Source organism: Synchiropus splendidus, chromosome 1, assembly GCF_027744825.2.
Source record: "Synchiropus splendidus isolate RoL2022-P1 chromosome 1, RoL_Sspl_1.0, whole genome shotgun sequence".
In the NCBI taxonomy this organism is placed as follows: Eukaryota; Metazoa; Chordata; class Actinopteri; order Syngnathiformes; family Callionymidae; genus Synchiropus; species Synchiropus splendidus.
Genome location: NC_071334.1, coordinates 68,461,045 through 68,480,976, shown reverse-complemented (window position 1 = coordinate 68,480,976; position 19,932 = coordinate 68,461,045). Strand labels below are relative to the sequence as shown.

Here is a 19,932-nt window from a genome sequence, read left to right as displayed (position 1 = left end):
TCCATCAGAGTGGGCGGTGCCTAAGAATGTTTCCATGTTTGTTTCGGCCAGGCAAGTTCTGTTGATGCTTCAGTAAACTTGTGTTTTTGCTTTGTTCCATTAAATGCTGATGCTTAAAACGGATGACATTTTTGACCTTGGAGTGACCGCTTGACACTCTGATGTTCTGACTGTATTATTGAACTGGTTGTCATCTTAAGCTTGAAATCTAGCTCACATTTAAGATTAAGAGTATTATTTCTATTTTTATATATGAGAAAAAAAACAATGCCGAAACCTTGCGATTTAAATGTCAGGCACCTTATACTGAGACATTACTCCTTGCATGCAGGACACTTTAAAATGAGGGTGTTATAATGTATTCAATAAGAGCTTACAGTTCATGAAAACAATTGTGTTGCTGAATTTGAAATAGATAAATACTTTATTAATCTCCGAAGAGAAATTCCCATACAATTAAATGCTCCTGAGTACAAAAAAGGAGTACAATCAATACTCCTGAGTATCAATGTTATTTAAGCAGAAAACCATGAGGTGAATGTCTAATTCCTTATATACAGATAATGTATGGTGATTCAAACATATTTTTCATTACCTGTAGGGTTCCAGAAGCGCCCGCAGTGGGTGCGGGTTGTTGTTCCAACCCATTAGGCGCACACAGCTTCACCAACCAGGTCATCTGCAGTCAGTGATCGTCAGCTGCTGCGGATTGATCCCTGCCTTCCGAGAGTTTACCTGGAAATATGAAAGCGAGGTCGTAATTTAACACAAAACAACAAGTCCCATGAACCTTTGCGTTCCGCTGTAACCGCCCGTTTGCTACCACGTGATGCCTTTTAGCCAATCCCGAGTGTCGTTACAGGCGCAGTGCGGCTGTGGGATGTAAGGCGCAATGGCGACGGTCGAGACGTTTTGGAGGCCAAAATAAAGCCAACCAGCGGACGGAAGGTATCTGCACCTGAACAGAACCGCCACCGCAGAAGTGAGTTTCTGTTGGGCCAATGTCGGAGCAGGACGGGTACTTCTGATGTCCTTTGCATCGTTGCTAGTCAGCGGAGCTGCTTTAGCTGCCTGGAGCATCAACACAAATACACCTCCCCAGACGTGTTCTCAGCGTCTTTTACATCTTAATACGGCACTGTATTGAAACGTTTAATTCATACGAATGATTCAAGGACTCTGTCGTTTAATAAAAGCTCGCAATGTAAAACGAGTTCAGGTGTTAGAGATCATTATTATTATTATTGGCGGAGTGTTCTTTTAATGGCACCTGACAACCCAGGACCGACACACCGCGAACTAACCATGTTCATACTCCAGTCACCGAGTTTGGCTTGGTCAGTACGTTTTAAAACGCTTCTGCTGCAAGGGACAACTGTATCTCGCTCAAGGTCTCGGGAGGTGAAAGCAGAAGTTGCGGTTGCACAAAGAAAAAGTTTTCACGCCGCGTCGTGAAAACCGGAAGTCGCCATGTTGGAGGCACTCGCTGGTAAACAAACATCCGCGCTGATGCAGATCCCGAACGTCTGCGAGGAATATGGTTCGTTAGTTATCCCCATGGTTTTTGGCTGGAACAGTTACTCAGTCCGTGATAGACATTGAGGGTGTCATCAAAAGCCAAAAGTTATCACTGAGCAGGAAGGACAATGTTGTTTTTGTTTATATAAAAAGGGTGTTAACGAACGGCCGATCGATGTTATTGTATTCCCGTGGAAGAGAACACACATCACTTTAATCAGGCCATCAATTTATTGAAGGAAAACTATACAGTTTATAGGACACTCATAGCAGAGGTGGCAAAGAGTAGCCCCTGGGTCACAAATGGCCCTCTGCCTGTGGCCCTCAGGAGGTCTAAACTATGTAAGAAGTTGTTCTTCATTCAGGATTTTTGCTGCTGATCACCAATATCAATCTGCCAGAGTGCCGATCACCAACGATCAGCGATACCAGTCACAATGACAATGAATTTGTCATCAAAATGATGAGACCTTCTGTGTATATGGTGTGGAAAATAACATTCAATCATTTTAATTCAGACACGTTTTATATACCTTTTCCAGGAGGGGGAAAATAGACATAGAATAATTTCACCAAGCTAGATGAGCCTTTTTCAGGAGTTGTTTATGCGACCACGACTGGATCCGTCGCGAGTCGGCTGCAGCACTCGTCAGCCACCTGAATAAGAGAAGTGTTTCATTTGAAGGCGCTTCCCTGCACAGCATTTCCCGTGCATGTGCCGCAGGATGCAGACATGCAGATTGAAAGAACCTCCACAGCAGCCATGTTGGTGCTTAGTGAGCAGCAAGTAGGGAGGAGCGGACGCCTCGCAACCAGCGGGGCTTCATCAGAGTGCCAGCTCTCACACGTGTTCGGTTGTTGTGATCGGCAGTGACAGGTAATGATCGGCATTCACCGATCACGCTGTAATCAGCCGATCATGATCATGATCATGATGGGCCTGTAATGACGTGGTGGAAATGTAATATGATGTGTATAATGAGCTGTTTACACTCATCTTTCTCCTCCGGTTTTATAGTGGTGAAGCTGCAACGTCAAAATGGATCCTGAAGTGACAGTGTCTTCACCCTCGAGTGTTGTGTCCTATTCCGGGCCTCAGAACAGAATGAGCAATCTTGCTGCCAAACAGAGGGACGGCAGGAGGTCCTCGTCCACCACGCCGCCCTTTCTGTCGAACCTGGGGAGAGCCACACTCCGGGGCATTCGCAAGTGTCCTCAGTGTGGCGTCTACAATGGCACGCGGGGGCTCAGCTGTAAGAACAAGGCTTGTGGGATCTCCCTGAGGACTGCCTCCGAGGGCGGCCGGAGCAGGAAGGCTGGCGCGGTGGAGGTGGTGAAAGTCATCACCGACAGCATAGAGAGAGATGGGAAAGAGGCTGACGGAGAGGTCCGGAGCGTTCAGGTCTTCTCGGTGTGTCACAGGGAACGAGGAGTGTCACAGTTGGGCTTTGTCCAGCTGGTGCCCACTGACACCGCCATTGCCACCGGCGATGGAGCAACACTTCTCACCCTCATCAATCTGGGCCGCTGCTTGTTGCCCACGTGCAAGAGGGCTCAGAGGTCCAGTCAGCCAGAGTCTGCGGCGGCCAACTCCAAACAGTCGGCCAACAGCATCTGCATTCACATCAAAAAAGCCATCGAGTGCCGCGCCAACGCCACCCCGCTGACTCTAAAGAGTTCTGTCCTGGAGGGTCTGCATGTCTCGTTCGAGGACAAGGAGCTCCTTTGGAGGCTGGCCACAGAGTCTCCGGGGCCTCTGGTGCAGCGGGTGTCTAAGGACACCCTGGTAGTGAAGTGTCAGACGGACTCCCAGCATCCTCTCGGTCTCCTGCACCTCACCGTGGGTGCGAGCGGCCTGCCGGAGGCGGGGAAGAGCAGAGAGGTTCGGCACCAGCAGGAGGTCTTCAAGTGTAGCTGCCAGGCAACAGCGGGAAGTCCTGCTGATGCTGCTGACGCCCTGCGGGTCAACGGTGCCACGCTGCCCCTCTGCCTTCACTTCTACGCCTGCGTATGCGCTTTGAAGAGTGACGACACACTGGCCAAAGAGTTTGCAGCCTTCATCAACTACTCACCTGCTGGTAGGTCGTACGTTCACCCAGTCATATCTCCGCTTATGAAGGATCAACATCGGTTGGTATAACAAAGGGTTACTTGGCTTTATATACAGCACCTTGATTGGTGGACTGGTCCCTCCATCCATTGGTCACCATTCAGTGTCACCCGCCACTGCTTGCTTCACTGTATAGAATGGGCTGCAGTAGATCGTGGGTTGTCAGTATGCGGTGTGTGAGGTGAGACATGGACTCAGTGTTGGGCACAGGCTTATCTCCCTTGATGCTCCTCTCATGGTACCATAGGTTCCCTGCACACAGAGACAACACTCACCTTCAGGGTTCAATGTGTGTGTAAGCCATGCACACACTGGTCACACTGTCCGAGTGAGAACTTTCTTTCATTGGGCAGGACACCACAGGAACCTGGGCACATGGGTCGAGTCACAGTAAAGTACCTGATCATGTGCAGACTTTTTTCTCTCAACCCATCAGTCATAACTGTACATTTGAGCCACTTTGTTTGGGACTTGCGCTGTTTGCGCATGCAACATGGACAAGTACATGGAGAGAGTTTTGATCAATGAAATTCAGGTCTCACGACTCGTTTGATCGACGAGAGAATGGTGCTAGCAATGCTACCACCATGGTTTGAGTCTGTGAATCTTTTTTTTTTTTTTAAAGCATATTCAGCCAAGTTTCCATGGAAAACAGTGGATGTAAAATAAGGCATCTAGGCCCTCACACTTAGCTTTCACTTACTATAGTACATGCTCAGCAAGCAATACGTCTGTTAAGATGTTAAGACGCAGTACTCGCCTTCATTCATGTAATACATCCTTCAAAGTGCCATGATGGCCTCCATACGATACAAGTCTCAAGACCTGGCCACCCACACCATTCTCCCCTTGACACTGTGATGTCAGTACGTAAAGTGGATAAAGGAAATCACAGAAGTAAGTCAAATGAGACTAAAAAACATTGCAAACCAAGGGAGTTGATGGTTGAGGAGTAAAGTAACGGTTGCTAGTGTTGTGGAATTGAACTGAAACTTCTACAGGAACTTAAAGTTAAAGCAGAGACACAAGTGACGTGTGCTCAGAGGCGGGAGAACAAACCACCAAGAAATCAAAATAAGAGCTTCAGGAAGTTTTTCCAAGCAAATCCACTGGCCATAATTCAGCATTCAGCACCCGATACTGGTCTCATTCTTGAGATATCCCCGCATTGTGTTCCAGGGGTGCAGCAGAACTTGGTCTGCTCTGCTTCTGGTGAAAAGCCTTTACAGCGGCCTCATCAAAAGTTGAAGAGATCACGCCTGGAGGATGGCCTCGCAGGTGATTTCATCTTTGCTCTCCCTGGAACGTTCTCTTGAGTCTTTACGTGTCTGATCTTCCCATTGACCTCTGCCCCTTTTCTTTTCTCTCTCTCTCTCACTGTCTGACCCTTCCATGTGGTCTGTCGTCCGCTTCTCTGTGCACCCAGGGTCCCCCCCACAGGAGGGAGCGTCTGCCTCTGGTGTGAGGAAGGCTGGTCAGAGAAGAGCAGCTCCAGAGCTGAAGGCAGCAGGTGCCGACTGACGGACCCCAGACCACCTCCCCCCTTCCTGCCCTTTGCTCTTTTCATCTCCTATCTGCACAGTATCTTTCCGTTGTCTTCAACATCTGCCTGTGTCTTCATCACTCGTCTGTTATAATCCCACCGCTCTAATCCTGGTGTTAAAAAGAATCACACTGGACCCACTCAGGACTTCATCTGCCGCACAAAGAACATCCGTGTCTTCACAGTTTTGAGATTAAGTGTCGCAGACAGAGATTAATGTGCTGCGCATGTGTGTGTGTGTAGATGGTTCTCATGTCGTGGATGAGCATGCGCTGACGATGAGCTTCCATCAGTGGCTGGCCTGCGTCACGGAGAGGATCCACCACACCATGCACTACCAGTCGGACGGTACTGTTCCAGTTGCTGACCAGAATTTCCTCACACCCTTTGTGGGGTCGTGACTTCTAGATTGACGATTTAGCTTTTCAGGCTGTGTAACATTCCCTGCTGTTAACCGCTTATCCACTACAAAGTCCAATCCTTTGGGCTCTCGTACAACCCTTCCCTATCATAACACTCATGTACATAGTCTGGGTGCCTGCTGTATGGAAGCCTGGTAGGTTGGTGATTTTTTTTTTTTGCTTGGTGTTTTTTTTCTCCCACATTGTGAGAATGGGCTTCAAGTGGTAGAAATAAGGAGGTTAAGCAGGTGCTTCGTTGTAGGTCACAAACCAGCTACTTAGCGAAGAGTGCCGCCAGCTGAGAAGAAAAAAAAGGACATCAACTGAGGCGCAGAGGTGCGAGGCCGCACAGCAGGGGGCGAGTCAGACTCAGACCCAGACAGAACCCGGTGAAAGTGCCCTAAATGCTTTGGTGTTATTCTGTGTACAAACAAACAACGCGCTAGCTAATGCTAATGAGCCACCCCCACCACTCAGTGACTTTTGTGGTCTTGTTATATACGTTGATACCTGGGTCACGACGACTCCCAGGGAGCTTCTTCGTCAGCTAAACCTATTGTGTTGAATCGTCAGTTGAAAGAGTAACTCACTCATCCCCTGTTCAGTGACTTTCCCTGATGTGTTCCGACAGGGAAGCCGGATCCATTGGTCTTCTTCATCCCTCAAGAGTTCTTCAGCGCGCTGCAGCATCGCTTGTCGCTCGGCTCCAAGAAGAGGAGGCTTCCAAACTCAACCACAGGTTTCTTCGTCCGGCTTCCGACTCAATCTTCCCTTCATGTCTGACCTACACCAAACCTCAACCCACACCTGTGTCCACTGCAGCTCTGGTCGGGGCCGACGGACTTCCAGGTTCCTCCAGGTACACGTGGCACATCTCCAGTCTGAAGCAGGTCAAGCAGATCTTCGACACCCCTGAGGTAGGCGATGCTGATGCCGAGCCACCGAAGACGAGCTCATCATGGTCTTTCTGCAGCTCCCTCTAGAGTTCATCCAGAGTTTTGTACGAAACGCAGACGGCTCCTTCTCGCGCTTCAGGTGTCCGGATGCTCCAGCGGAGCCGCCGTCAGAGCAACACCGTCCTGATCGACCGCACACCATCAGGCCGATGGAGCTGCGCACTCTTCTCAAAGTTGGTGAGTCCAGGTCATCATCTGCGCACCGCGTTTTCAATTCAGTGCACGACAATAACATCAGCAATGATTTGAAAGTGATAATGTGCTAATGAATATGAAGCGGAGGAATGAAATAACGTTGGGAGAAGCTCAAATTCAGAAAAATACATGTTTAAAAAGTGAAAGAAATGTTTGATAAAGCATGTTTAAACTTAAGTCAAATAGAGACAATAAATCACTTTAGGAAGTGGATGCTGAACAGGAAATAAAGCTGAAAAAAGAAATTATAAAATGTGAAGAAGAAAATGATAGATGATGAATAGATAATGCTAGAAATAGAACATATTCTTATTTCAACAAAAGAACAACGAATCAATACAATTATTGATATGATATTGATTATTTTGACCCGGGTGCTGGGCCCCTAACCAACTCCTCCTCCAGGTCCGAGCGCCGATAATTCGAGCGAGAACACTCCGTTTGTGATCGAGTGGATCCCCGACGTCCTCCCGCGCTGCCACATGGGGGAGCTGCGGCTCAGCTTCGAGTTCCAGCACCTGCAGAGCGGTCCGTCGGACCCAGACAGGCCGAGCTCAGGTGTCAAGTCCGAGTCTAAATGAAGCCCTTCACGCACCACATTCATCACTGCTCTCCACGGTCGGAGGAAGATTGTGCCTGCAGCATCTCAAGTCGCCATCTGTAAGGTTCACCGACTAAATAAACACAGTGGTTGTTATTCAGAACCATGTTTTCTGTTCAAACGTTTGAGTGGCAGGTTGGCAGATGGACCGGAGGACACAGGTGAGCTGTTAACGTCCATGATCGTGAGGTTTCCTCTGTATTTGAGTGCAATACTACTGTCGACCAAAGGGTGGAAGCACGCGCCCAAGTCTGCACACGAGCCTGGAGTCTTAAAAACTCAACTTAAAAAATGAGTTTATAAAAAAGCAGTGTTTCCCAATTAAATCATAAACCCATTTTGTATTTCAACTTCAACTAAACACACACAGTAGTTAAAGGCGATGTAATAACAAGCGCCCAACTGCTGACTTGGTGTGTCAGTCGCTGACGAGTCAGTCCGCTGCTATAGAACTGAGTGAAGCAGAGGTGTGCAAAGAAAGAGCAGAATACAGCTTGACCATCTGAACATTGTGAGTCTTCTATTGGCTTTCGAGCGAAACCTGCAGCGCCCCCTGTTGTCTTGCGGGTTCACTCGTTAAATGACAAAGATGTTCATTCGAAATGGTTTGTTTTGGAATCCAAATTGTTTAGTAGTATTGTTAGTTGTTCGCTGTTTCCTCAATATGTTGTCTTGATGTGTTTCCTCCCGAGGGCCGGGCTGCAGTACTCAAAGGGCCACAGGTGGCCCTCACTTTGCTGTGGTCAGAGATCAGTAGTTGAGTTCAGGAGACGTGAGGTGGCTCCAAGTCTCGACTGGTGTGCCGACGCTGCCGTCAGTCAACATCGGTGGAAGCAGAACTGGGTCTGGGATCTGTCTGCGCAGAGACGTGGAGCTGACACCTCCTCTCAGCGCCGTCGATCCACATCAGCTACTTTCCTGACCAGAAAACCTCACCGCAGTCAGTGATCCTGGAGAGGAGCGAGAGGAGCTGACCTCATTCTGGAAGAGAAGCTTTCCAAACAGATATCTCGTGACTCAGCCCTGCCGAGAGGTCAATCCTGGCCTCTCAGATCCGATCTCAGAAACTTCCTCTGCTGCTGCAGTCACAAAGACACATGGATGTGGGCGAGTTAGCTTCCACTCCTCTGTCCAGAAAGCTTTGCTGCTCTTCGACCTTGAAAAGGAACAGCCAACACGTTGGTGATCCAGGCGGAGCGGACTTGTCAGCGCCTCTGTGACCAGTGGAAAGCGACACCTTCCACCGTCAGATTCTCCTCAGCCTTGGCTTGAGTGGAAGTCCAGATCGGCACTTAACCTTTGACCTCTGAGCTCTGTCAACCCAGGAGGAAAACAACCTACTCAAGTGGCTCTTTGATGCGGTCAGGAGTTCCACCTTTAAATCTTTCAACACTTTCTGACCTCACAAGTGGCCTGATTTCAGGAAGCGTGTCCCACCTCTGGGGAACAAGCACTGTCATGACCTGCTGTTTGGAGTATGTACCATTGGTAGCATAAACCTTCCTTACCGAGGCCTTCAACCGCCTTAAGTTGTTAGTGGCCTGCACACATCCATCTTGGTATCCCTCCTGTACCAACACCCAAGGTTCTTCCCGCACGTCATGAGCTCTCTGAGAAACCCACACTGCACCTGGGACAAGCGCATGCTCTTCTCATTTCCTTGTGACGGGAACCAGTGAATCCAGAACACCTCAGAGAACAATGACCATCCCATTCCTGGGGCTTGACTCTGTGTGGGCTACAAGGTTGGGCTGTAACTCCAGATCCAGAGTTCAGCTCATCATTTGGTTCATGGAAGCAGCTTCTTCGACTCAAACTAGAAAGAGTCTTTGGGAACCAGTTAAGTGACGGTCTCACGACGGAGACAGACGTGGCTCGATGCGTTTGGAAGTGCGGCTCCGCTCCACGATACCTGGCTCTGTTGCTCCTCTGAGCGAATCGCATCACTATTTTTCACTCCGCTGAATACAAGCTTGCCGCGTGGTGAGCGGATCTGTCACTGCGGCATCATGACCGGAGGAAACGCCGGCCAATTATGAGCGTGTAAAATAGCGAGGGAAAGTTCCCGCTGTGTTGAGTGACGGAGCTTTCTGTCCGATGGTTTACACGAGTGCCTGTGTGGCCCTCAGCTGCTTCTCTGCCGCGTGATGATCCACAAATGAGTCTCGAAGATGGAGATGGCGTGACTCAGTGCTACCAGGGCGGAACTCCGGTTTACTGGCGAGGTGATGACTGTCTGAGGAATTGTTTGATTCCGACAGAGTCAGATGGTTTAATCGGAGACTCGGGAGCCAGTTTTGGAATCTAAAAACTTTGGGATCCTTTCCACATCGCAGTAGTCCGATATATAGGTAACCGAATCCTTACTACCTCACCAGAACCTTGTTGTGTTGAGGTCCATAAAGACTGGTTCAGGAATGGTGAGGGGATCAGGCTGAATTTTGATACCTGGGCTGCATCACTTGCCCTTCAAATGTCCTTCCACTGTGATAAACCTCGGTAAGGGTTCTGGACCTCCAGCCCTCACAGATACAGCAGGGCATTGTCCACCGTGCCCAACAATCGTGACCCATTCTTGCACCAAACCCTGGTGCTCAGATGTTGGTTGAGCGACATGCCACCTGCCTCTGTGGATGTTCCAACCATCCATGTTCCACCCATTTACGTTGAACTGTTCCCGGAGCATCTAAACACCTCGGTATTGGGTTTCGCTCGGTGTCCATCAGTGTAAAGACCTTGTTGGTATTCAGCCCACGTCTGTCCATCAGCATCAGTTACCGAACAAGACGGGAGGTTGACTGCCATCAGAACACGAAGCCTCTGTTGTGTAAACCTATAAGCAGCTATCAGCAGCGCGATCTGCGCTTTATCGACGGGCAGTTTTTCATTTCTCCAGACAGGTGTCTCCAGTGGCGTCGCTGGCACGCCAACAAAAGGCGAGGACGTGCTGACGTGTGTCTCGGCAGCTGATAAGCTGGGTTTGTTCATGGCGTCGGGGTAGATTTCATTCCACTCCAGACTCCACTCATTAATTAAACATGGCGCTGTCACATCCCTCACTCAGCGTGAAGAACGAGGGAGGACGACGGAGGGAGAGAGAGTCGCCCACTGTGAAGGAAGAACTGGCACCAGATTCAACCCTCTCTGAATGTTCTAAAAAAGTCCTGATCTACCTGGTGACTGTGGTCTGAAGCCAGCAGGACACCAGGACCGCCAGCGTGCTGACACTTGTGGAGGGAACTCAAGGCAGAAGCTCGGCTCCACTGAGTCACGACAGTTGTCACGGTGTCTCCTGGGATAGGGAAGAGCTCAAATGGGAGGAGGACCCGGGGCATACCCAGGACTCCTTGGGGTGATGTGACCTCATGGATGCAGACCTGTAAACCTCTGCCAATAAGGAGAGCAGAATCACAGTCCGCAAGACGTCTGTATAATAAACTCTTTTCCAGCTATTAAAGTTGGCTGATGACAACAATATCATAAACTTAATAGAAAAAAACAAAAGGTTCCATCTGCGTCCAGTTGTTTTCACTGGTGCTGTCACACTGTAAACAAGGCCTTGGAGATGAGTTATAGTCCACTGCGACTGCAAAATTGACTGCAACAGAAGCACTGACAAAATGATGACTTGAATACGTCGAGGAGCATCTGCCTAAATTCTCACCAAAAATGTAGCGTGGAGAAAAGAGAACAAGAGAAGCTAGCAGTCCGTATCGCTAACATCCTGGTCCATGGCATCGTGACCTGAAGCGCCGCGGCCCTCTCACCTTCGCCGCTTCTCCCCTCCACCCTCCATCCATCAGGCTGCTCTCATTGTTTTGACACGGAGTTCATTCTCAGCTGGTGATTTATCAAATTCTTATTAGCGCCCGCTGAAAGCCTCATTCGTTGTCTTGATCTGCGCTAACGATGCCACTAATGACTCCTCCTGGCCTCCTCTCTCCGCTGCCTTCCACCGTATGTCTCCGTCATCTGACCTGTCCAACATTACGACCACCTGCTGGTCCTGTATCTGGATCTAAGTGGTTGTTGCAAGTCTGCAGTGGCAAGTACCTGCGAAAGGAAGGAAACGCGTTGATACTCAACTGTTGAGTTGCTGCATTTATAGTGAGTTCAAAGCGCCCTCTACAGGTCGGCAGTAATATTTACTAAGGATAAAATTCCCTCTAAACATCGAGAGGCTAACAGTCAGCACCTGCAGCTACTTCAGGCCAACCAACATAAAAACCAAATGTCAGAAAAAAGTTTCTTTGAACTTAAAAATGGAACAACCGATCCTCAACAATTCTATCTTTGTGATCTTCACGATGTTGGTCAGCATTCGTTGTCTTGTTTTTTAAGTCTGAGTTTGGCTTCACCATGTTAGTGAAGGTTTTTATGATTTGTTTGTCATGCTCTTGTTTTGTTGCTAGTCGTCGTTTTTCTGGTGCTGAAATTGTTTCCATGCCGATCATTTGTGAGCTTCTGTTTTTGGATCCATCTTTTTGGAACGTCCACTGTTAGCATCAGCATGTGCTGCATGTGATCCCAAAAACCCATTTTCTGTTCAAGCCTTTATTTCGGACCGTCAAGATAGACTGAAGCCAGGCTACGCTAACAGCGTAAATGCCATAAGCTAGTAATGCTAACCATTAGCTCTTAGCATCCTTGTAGCTGGAACCATATAGATTTTTTTATGTTTTCAGTCACAACTGTTGAATGAAAATAAACATTACTAAAAACTGTGCAGTGTTAGCAGTTAGCGTCACTGGTGCTAATACCCCAGGTAATGCTGAGCTTGTACTCTGACCTGAGAGACTAAGTCAGGAGTCAGCCTCGCACACACCCCTCCCCCCTACACTCGCTCCTTCATTCATTCTGGCACCTCATCCTCACTGAGTGACTCTCTGCCTCCCCCCATCTTTGTCCCATTTCCCAACAAGCCCTTGATCATTCTCACTGGTCCTGCACCCTCCTCTTCGCCCCCTCCCTACTACTCCTGAGTCCATCATGTCCAGTTCTGGACTGGGGCCGTCTTCTGACGCCGCATTCATCAGTGCTGAGAAACAGAAATCACTCTCCACTGGCCGCCGGCACTTATTGCTCCATCCATCACACCTGGCAGGTGATCGATTCCTCCCCCCTCCTCCACTCCCCTCCCCTTCCTGCCCGCTCCTCCTCTTGCTTGCATATTTCAGAGCTCAGTCCTGTCGCGGGAGCTGAGTCGCTGTGTTATCCTGGTGATGTCATGATGATGTCATCACTGAGCTAAAGTCACTGTTTCAGCATGTAGCTGTAGCGTGTTGAAATGCTAACATAGCCACAGTGCTCCTGTAAAAATAATAATAATAGCATGGTAATAACAGATGCTCCTGAGCTCACTTCCTCGCCCCCCTCCATCACTGTCTGGTTGTCAGCTGCAGTTGCTTTGATGTTTCGAGACAGTAGCGGTCATAAGCAGCCACATGGGGCCGTGCGGGCGCTCAGTCTGGAGGTCACGCTGACAGCACCAGTCTTTCTCCGGTGGGAAGAAGGTTTCCCCAGCCTCCCTCTCTCTGAGCACATGTGGCATCCATCTCCTTCCTTGGCCCCGTTCTTGCTCCCATCCGTCTCCTCGTGAGAGATGGATCGCAGAGCTCTGAGCAAGAAGGATGGGAACTGTCGGTGAGGAAGCTCCCGGCAGCTGAGGCTCATTCATCTCCGCGCCGGCGAGAGATGAAAGACGTGAGGGGATCTGGATCGATGCGTGTTGATGCTGATGCAGCTATGACATCAGCGCAGTCGCGAGTCAGCAAAGTTTGACAACTTCACACACGTCAGTCAAGGACTCCGGAGGTCAGAGATGCTTCGGGTTAGTTGCTCTGTGAAAGTGTTGTTTGAATGCTTCAGTCAACCACGTTGTGTGTCAGGCTTGTCGTGGAGAGACAGTTGGCTTGTGTGTTGCTTTGCATTTATTGACTTCAAGGATTGTGATTTGTGGTTGTGCAGGGTTTTTTTTTTGTGTTTCTTAGCTTGTGTTTGTGTCCAGTGATTTGTTATATTCTCTGAGGTTCGGCAAATTGTGTTGCATCACTCGCTCCTGTGTTACAGCTTTGGTGTTGTGCTGTGTGACGTGTCGGCTTTTGAGTCTCTGATGTGCAGCTGTGAATTTGTTTGTGTCTTCCCGCTGTCTCGCTGCAGCAAGTCGCTCCTGACTTGACTGAAGACGTCCAAGTGCAGCGGGTGCAAGGGAGGCCCGCGGAGGGTGGGTGGTCCTCGTCTGTCGTCGCGGCGATTACAGCCGACAGCTCAGTCACAGGCCAATAATCTTCACCATCATCGCCCTCATCAGCGGCTCAGATCTTCTTACAGCAGATGTCGCTCACTGAGCTCCCGTCCTGTCTGGTCGGGCCGCTCTCTTCAGCTTTGTATCGTCCACATTTTGCTGGTTCATTGCCGTTTGTCTCTTCAAAATAAACATTTTCTCCCCTAAAAATGATATAACAAAACAAAATCATCAATGGATCTAATGTGGTTTTGTGTTCGTTCATAAAAATGGCTTGGATGCTGTCATCAGAACAGAATGTCAAAGTCTCCAGTTCATCTGCGCTGCCTTGCTCCAGGACACATGGGCTCCGGTCCTTGCTGTGGACGGCTCACCGCAGTGTGACGGCGCTGCTCCTCACTCCTCTGACAACTCTGATTTATGACTCCAGCAAACAGATGCGGCCGGCAGACACCCGGAGCGGACAGGAGGAGTTTAACCTGATGGATTATGCTGTCGGTCTGGTCCGTGGACTTCTGAAACATAATCTGTCTGAGCAGCACGAGGAGCGCAGGACTCCCGAGGAACCCGCTCCCCTCTTTGCTGGTGTTGTATTAGCATACCTTTGCTGGAGCGCTGGTGGAAATTGAATTTCCTGGCTTCCTGTAAACATCTCCGCTGGATTAAAGTGTCAGCGAGTGATCTACTGTGACCCCGCTGTCGCCGTGTCATCTTTCCTCGCCCTGCTGATGGATGATCTGGCCACTCTGGAGGCTAGGAAGGCTTTCAGCTGCCCACCTTTTTGAGCAACGTAAACAGACTGTTGTCAGGGTGTTAAACCTGGTCGACAACAAGAGCGACTCAGAATCAGAAGCAGATTTATTGCCATGGTCAGTGGGGAGCCCACCAACCAGGAAAGTGCTTTGAAATAAAGTGCTGACAAAAAATAAATAATAAAATAAAATAAAGGCTGATCACAAATTCAACAGTCTGACGGCCGAGGGGAAGAAGCTGTTCCTGTGACGGGAGGTTCTGGTCTGGATGGACCGTAGCCTCCTGCCAGAGGGAAGAGGAACAAACAGTCCATGTCCAGGGTGAGAAGGGTCGAAGGCTCTGATCCCACCTGCACGTCTCTGGGTCCTGGAGACATACAGGTCCTGAAGAGGTGGCAGGCTGCAACCCATCACCTTCTCAGCAGAACGTACGATGCACTGCAGTCTGCTCTTGTCCCTGGAGGTGGCGCTGTTGTAGCAGACGGTGATAGAAGAGGTGAGGATGGACTGGATGATGGCTGTGTAGAACTCCACCAGCAACTTCATCGGCAGTCGTAGTTTTCGTAGCTGCCTCAAGAAGAACATTCTCTGCTGGGCCTTCCTGATGAGGGACCTGATGGTTGGCTCCCATTTGAGGTCCTCAGTGACGGTGGTTCCTAGGAAGCAGAAGGAGTCCACGTGCCTCATGCCTCTCTCTGAGTGAGGCAAGGATGGAGAAAGAGCTGAGCCAGAAGACAATGCTGGCTTTCTCCTCTCACCTGTGGTTACCTGTAGTGACCATAGAAAAAGAGTTTCTCTGTCTGTCTCAGTCAGCCAGGAGAGAATCACAGGAGGCTCTGTCAGTCCTGGAATAGTGAGGTGCTCACCTGGGAGGAGGCCCAGGACACGCCGCAGAGATGATGTTACCGCTGCCCCCATGATCTCAGATAACAAGTTGATGATGATGGATGGACGTACAGTGAAAACCATTTCACTCACACCAGATCGTCTCCACTGAGGTCTTCTTCTGAGCTCCTCACAGCTCATTCCTCAGCTGCGTTCATGTGTCTGGTGATAAATGAGTCGTGCACATCCTGAGAGCTCACAGAGGAAAGAATAATGGCCGTTTAAGCACTCTTGTAAATGACCAACACATTTGTCTTGGCCCGTCCCTGCAGGCGGCTGGGAGAGTACATCTGTTCCACATGGCCCCGTCGGACCTGCTGACACCACTTCAACACAAACTGTCACGCCACGCAGCATAATTCATACATGGAGCGGTTGTCTCTGCACCTGCGTGTGTGTGTGTGAGGCTCAGCAGGTGTGTGTCGGGTCACACGGAGTTCATCTCCAAGTGCTGCCGAAAGGCGTGCTGGACCTCCTGCAGTGGAGCCGGATTATCTGCTCCCCCGCGGACTGCTGCCTGTTCAAACGCTTGTTCCACCTAGCGGTGACCAACGTCACGCACTTAGTTTTGGAGGCAGAAATTCTTCTCAGTGGAAACACGTCACCAGCTATCAGAAGGTTCCAGTGGTCTTTTCCTGTCTTATCTTGTTCCCCCGATGAAGCCAGTGAAAACCGACCTGTGATGAAGAAGAAGATGAAGAAGACGGGCCAAGAAATGGCCCAGAAAGGTCTGGATGGAATTTGGTTCAAGTCAGAGCCAGACCTCATGAGGTGAAGCGTGAAGGTGGAGGACCTGCCACGGTGACCTCTGGAGAAGAGGAAGTTCAGGAGACAGCAGAATTTGTCGTTGACTCTTCCTCGGCTCTCGCTTTCCAGGCCTCTCACCAGCCGGTGTTTGTCCAACACGCTGAGCGGTTTCCAGCTCCGACTCCTCCCCTCCCTCCATAAACAGTCATTAACGTTTATGACAGGTGTCGTGACATGTTTACGACTGCATTATGTCTGCTTTACGAGTCGCTGTGAAGTCGGCCTTTTACTAGCCGGCCTCCCGGAGGCAGCTCGCTGGCGGCACATCCGAGAGACGGTTAATCACTTTCTTCAACGCACTGGCAAATAAAAAGGGCTCTGCGTTTGGCAGGAAAGTCACTGCGTCTGACGGCGAGAGCATCAAACGTCCTCGTGAATCTCCACCGTCAGACTTTTATTGGAGGATCTCTCGCCGCCGTCGCGTTCCAGGTGGTTCTGTCAGAGGCTAGCAACAGCTCCGCGTGTCACCTTGCGGCGTTACGAGCTGTCGTAAAGATGGGACTGGATGGGAAGACCATGATTCCTCTCGCAGCGTCACGATCAGTACTGCCAAACAACCGTAGTAGCTTTGGTCCAGGGGAGTGAACAACAGTTCAGTGTTCCATCAGAAGCAGACTCTGGGAGGGAGGTGCACTTGTGTAGTGAAGTGACACAACATGAACCTGGTTTACTTTTTTGCTCATGTACTGGACAAAGTTAGTGTGACTCATTCACAGTGATGGTACGGTCAGGTCGCGGGGGCAGCACTGCAGAGAAGAGATCCAGACTTTCCTCTCTCCAGATCTGAGTGACTTCATGAGTCTGCTCTTGAAGAGGACAGGTTCTCCTCTGACTCTCTCCTGTGTGACTGAGCTCTCACCCTCTAAGACAGGGCCCAGATAACTCCAAAGAAACCCACTCAGTCAGTGCAGAGCTTTGCCTTCTGGCTCAGCTCAACTGTCCATCTACATCCTTCCCTCACTCTGGAACAAGACCCTGGGTTATTTGGTCTTTTCCACCATCTGGACATCTCATCTCCATCCTGGAGAGAACATTACTCCCTGACTGAGAAGCACGATCTCACCGAGAGAAGCTGACCTTTCAACCCGCTGTCTCTCCTCCTCTCACCTGTATTGATGCTGTAATCCCAGACTGATTCATGAGCCAATGATCCGCACTAACCAGCACTGAATCAGTTCGGATCAATCCTGCCTGCGCCGCGCTGCCCGATCGTTGCTGCATCACTGTATACATCAGGGGCGGGGAGGAGGGTTGATCCAGAGGTCGAGTCTCATTCCATCTGTCAGCCGATCGGATAAATGGCTCGACACGGTGTGGGATGCTGTTTTACGTCTCTGTGTTCTTGTTTCAGACGACGTTTTGATGAGTGTGACGTCACCATCTGTCGCTGGTTCTGAGAAGCAGCTCCTGCTGTGTGTGTTTTCAACCCGCATTCCTCATGCGCTGCGTGCACCTCAAGCCAGGATGACATTTACCCCCAGTTTCAACGCCACGCGGTGGCTTTCAACTGATTCATTTGTGGAGCAGCTCCTTCAGGAAACGGTGAGTCACCTCCACTCTGAGTCCTGCTGAGTGAGTCATGCTGTCGACTACTTCGCGACTCATCAGGTCGTCATTCACTTCACAAAAACATCCTCCAGTCGATCGCCACTCCCAGCTTCAGCCGGCGCTGGTGGTCAGCATGCGGCCGCTGTCCAAACACAGGCGGCAAGGTCAGAGCCGCTCGGGAGGAACTGGCTCTCCTCACCCTGTGGGAGGAGGAACTGGGGGGAGGTCTGTGAGTGGCAGAACGCACAGGGAGCGAGCCTCCGTCAGTCAGCAGGCGGCCTTGGCCGCGGTGATGCCACAGCCCGCTTCTTTTCACTGGCCAAAACTGTGGAGGAATGTTGGCATGAGGAGAGAAATATGGCCGCCGGGGCCCAGCTAGGACGCCGTTTGACTAAATAAACCAGAGTGAAGCAGGAAGAGCAGCATTTTATTCAACAGACTCTGCCTCCGCAGGACATTCACGCATAACATCTCCTGTGAGGTCAAGAAGCTGCTCCACACAAGAGCAGCACCAGATGAACGGTTACCACAGAGATTCAATCCTCCACAGTGGAGTCCGCAACAAAACCATTGGCACCGAGTGGCGGTTGAGGACCATAAACGATGCGACGCTACGTTGTTTGCTGAGGTAGAAAAAGACCCTCAGACCGGCGCCATAGACTCTCACTGAAAATGGAGCTGATGAGGAGTCGGGATGCTCTTATTTTGACATCAGGTCCGACGACTTGTGAAAACTGAGCCTGTTCCATTGACAGTTCTTTGTGACACAAAGTACATAAATAAATAAATGACTGTGATTTTAGAAATTCCAATGAGGAAAGAGGTCCAGCTGCAGAGAAGAGGTGGTGGACGACTGAATGGCGCTGTCAGGAAAAAGACTTGACCTGGGAGACGATAATGAATCAGGACAGCACCTGGGCAACTCTGAGAGGGGCCCTGGCTCTGACCCGGGGCCTCCTCCCAGGTCCACCCCTCAGATGGAGCCTGGGGTGAGAGGAGAAGCCCACTGGTTAGTGGGGAGCTTTGTCTTCTGGCTCAGCCCTGTCTCCAGCTCCGTCCTTCCCTCACACGTGAACAAGACCCTGAGACACTCGGAGGTGAAGGCGGGGAGGCTCTGGGAGGCGGCCAAACCTTGGCAGCCGTCCAGATGTCCAGAGAGAGCTTTGGAACGAGACAAATGTGTTTTCACGTGTTGATCCGAGTGTGCGTGAGTGTGCGTGTGCCTGCGGTGATTTATGGCTCCTGTCCCCCTCTGCCAGCAGTTTGTCTCCTCCAGCTCAGAGGATGAATGGCCGGCTGTCAGCCTGCCTCCACTGCTCTCTCTCAAATCACCTCCCTTCCTCTTCTGGATCGCCGACTCCTCTTCACATCTTATCGTCTCATTCTCTTCCACGCCTCGCACCTCATCGTCTCCACTTCCTGCCCAGCAGATCCCTGCTGGCTCCTCCTCCCCAGAGGTGATCTCTCGCATGTTATCCACTGAACTCTGAACTCAGATCAGGAAGGTTCCGGTGCTGGAACGCCTGGGTCCCATATCCTGTCGGGGAGACCAGCCCTCGTCACGTGGTCTCGTTTTTTTTTTTTTTTCATTTCTTTTCCTCTTCAGTTTTTTAAAGTGTGCGTTTTTTGATGAAAATTTTCACATTTATTTTTTTCTCCATTTGGAATGAAAATATTTGATTCATATAATTACGCATTGGTTTGATTTTTTTTTCCCGATTTCATTTTTTTGTTACATTTTTAGGCGAATTTTATTTATTTATTTAAAATATATTTAGATTTTCAACAGAACTTTTTTGGAGGGATTTTTTTTCTTTCAAATTAAATATGTTTTCTCTCCATCTCTCACTGCTCTTTATTTCCTCCTAGTTTTTTTCTGTTGGTTTATTTTTTCATATTTAAAAGTATTTTTTTCAGATAAGGAAAAAAAAACAACCTTTTAACAATTTGAACCTTTTAGATTCAATATTTCCCAGATTGAAAACTTGATTTTATGGTGATTATTATTTTGGTCAGGAAAGTTTGCTTTTTAAAAATTTGAATTTCATTTATTTATGCAAAACATATATATATTTTTGATCGCGCATTCCTTATTTAAAAAGAAAATCCTGAATTTCTTTCCAATTCAAAACGTTTTTCAGCTTTAAACGTTTTCTGTTCCTTTTTATTGATAAAAAACAATGTGGTCTCAGTCTCGGTCTCTCGCTGCAGCTCAGGGAGCAGATGTTGCGAAACATAAAACCAGGTAGTGGCGTTCGTGCTGCTGTGAACTGAACCCAGTGGAGTTGGCTCCAGTCGAGCTGCCGTCTTCGTGGTGTCATGACCAGAGTGGGAGTGATGAAGGAGGCTGGTATCAGTGGCTTCACCTCCGC

The 19,932-nt window shown here is 49.6% G+C and overlaps 1 protein-coding gene across 10 annotated transcripts; it reads left to right on the top strand.

Moving 5' to 3' along the window:
- The first annotated feature begins 847 nt into the window (after positions 1 to 847).
- On the top strand, positions 848 to 19,339 carry c1h2orf42 (chromosome 1 C2orf42 homolog). 10 transcript variants are annotated; one of them, XR_008412669.1, is made up of 11 exons: positions 848 to 982; positions 2,537 to 3,596; positions 4,808 to 4,906; positions 5,055 to 5,138; positions 5,415 to 5,519; positions 6,204 to 6,311; positions 6,395 to 6,489; positions 6,546 to 6,705; positions 7,129 to 7,383; positions 17,364 to 18,275; positions 18,364 to 19,339. XR_008412669.1 is itself a non-coding variant. In XM_053845121.1 (9 exons), the coding sequence occupies exons 2-9, from the start codon at positions 2,558 to 2,560 to the stop codon at positions 7,302 to 7,304; spliced, it is 1,866 nt and encodes a 621-aa protein (XP_053701096.1). In that variant the 5' UTR covers positions 848 to 982; positions 2,537 to 2,557; the 3' UTR covers positions 7,305 to 8,010. The 10 variants fall into 10 exon arrangements, 1 of the variants encoding a protein (XP_053701096.1); XR_008412671.1 differs by having other exon boundaries at positions 17,364 to 17,554; positions 18,820 to 19,331; XR_008412670.1 differs by having other exon boundaries at positions 17,364 to 17,554; positions 18,823 to 19,330.
- Positions 19,340 to 19,932: the final 593 nt, after the last annotated feature.

Excerpts from the sequence above, each read along its gene's own strand:
- c1h2orf42 (XM_053845121.1), top strand. The coding sequence starts at position 2,558 with ATGGATCCTGAAGTGACAGTGTCTTCACCCTCGAGTGTTGTGTCCTAT. Across the intron at positions 3,597-4,807 it reads CATCAACTACTCACCTGCTG|GGGTGCAGCAGAACTTGGTC; the intron begins GTAGGTCGTACG and ends ATTGTGTTCCAG. Across the intron at positions 6,706-7,128 it reads GCGCACTCTTCTCAAAGTTG|GTCCGAGCGCCGATAATTCG; the intron begins GTGAGTCCAGGT and ends CTCCTCCTCCAG.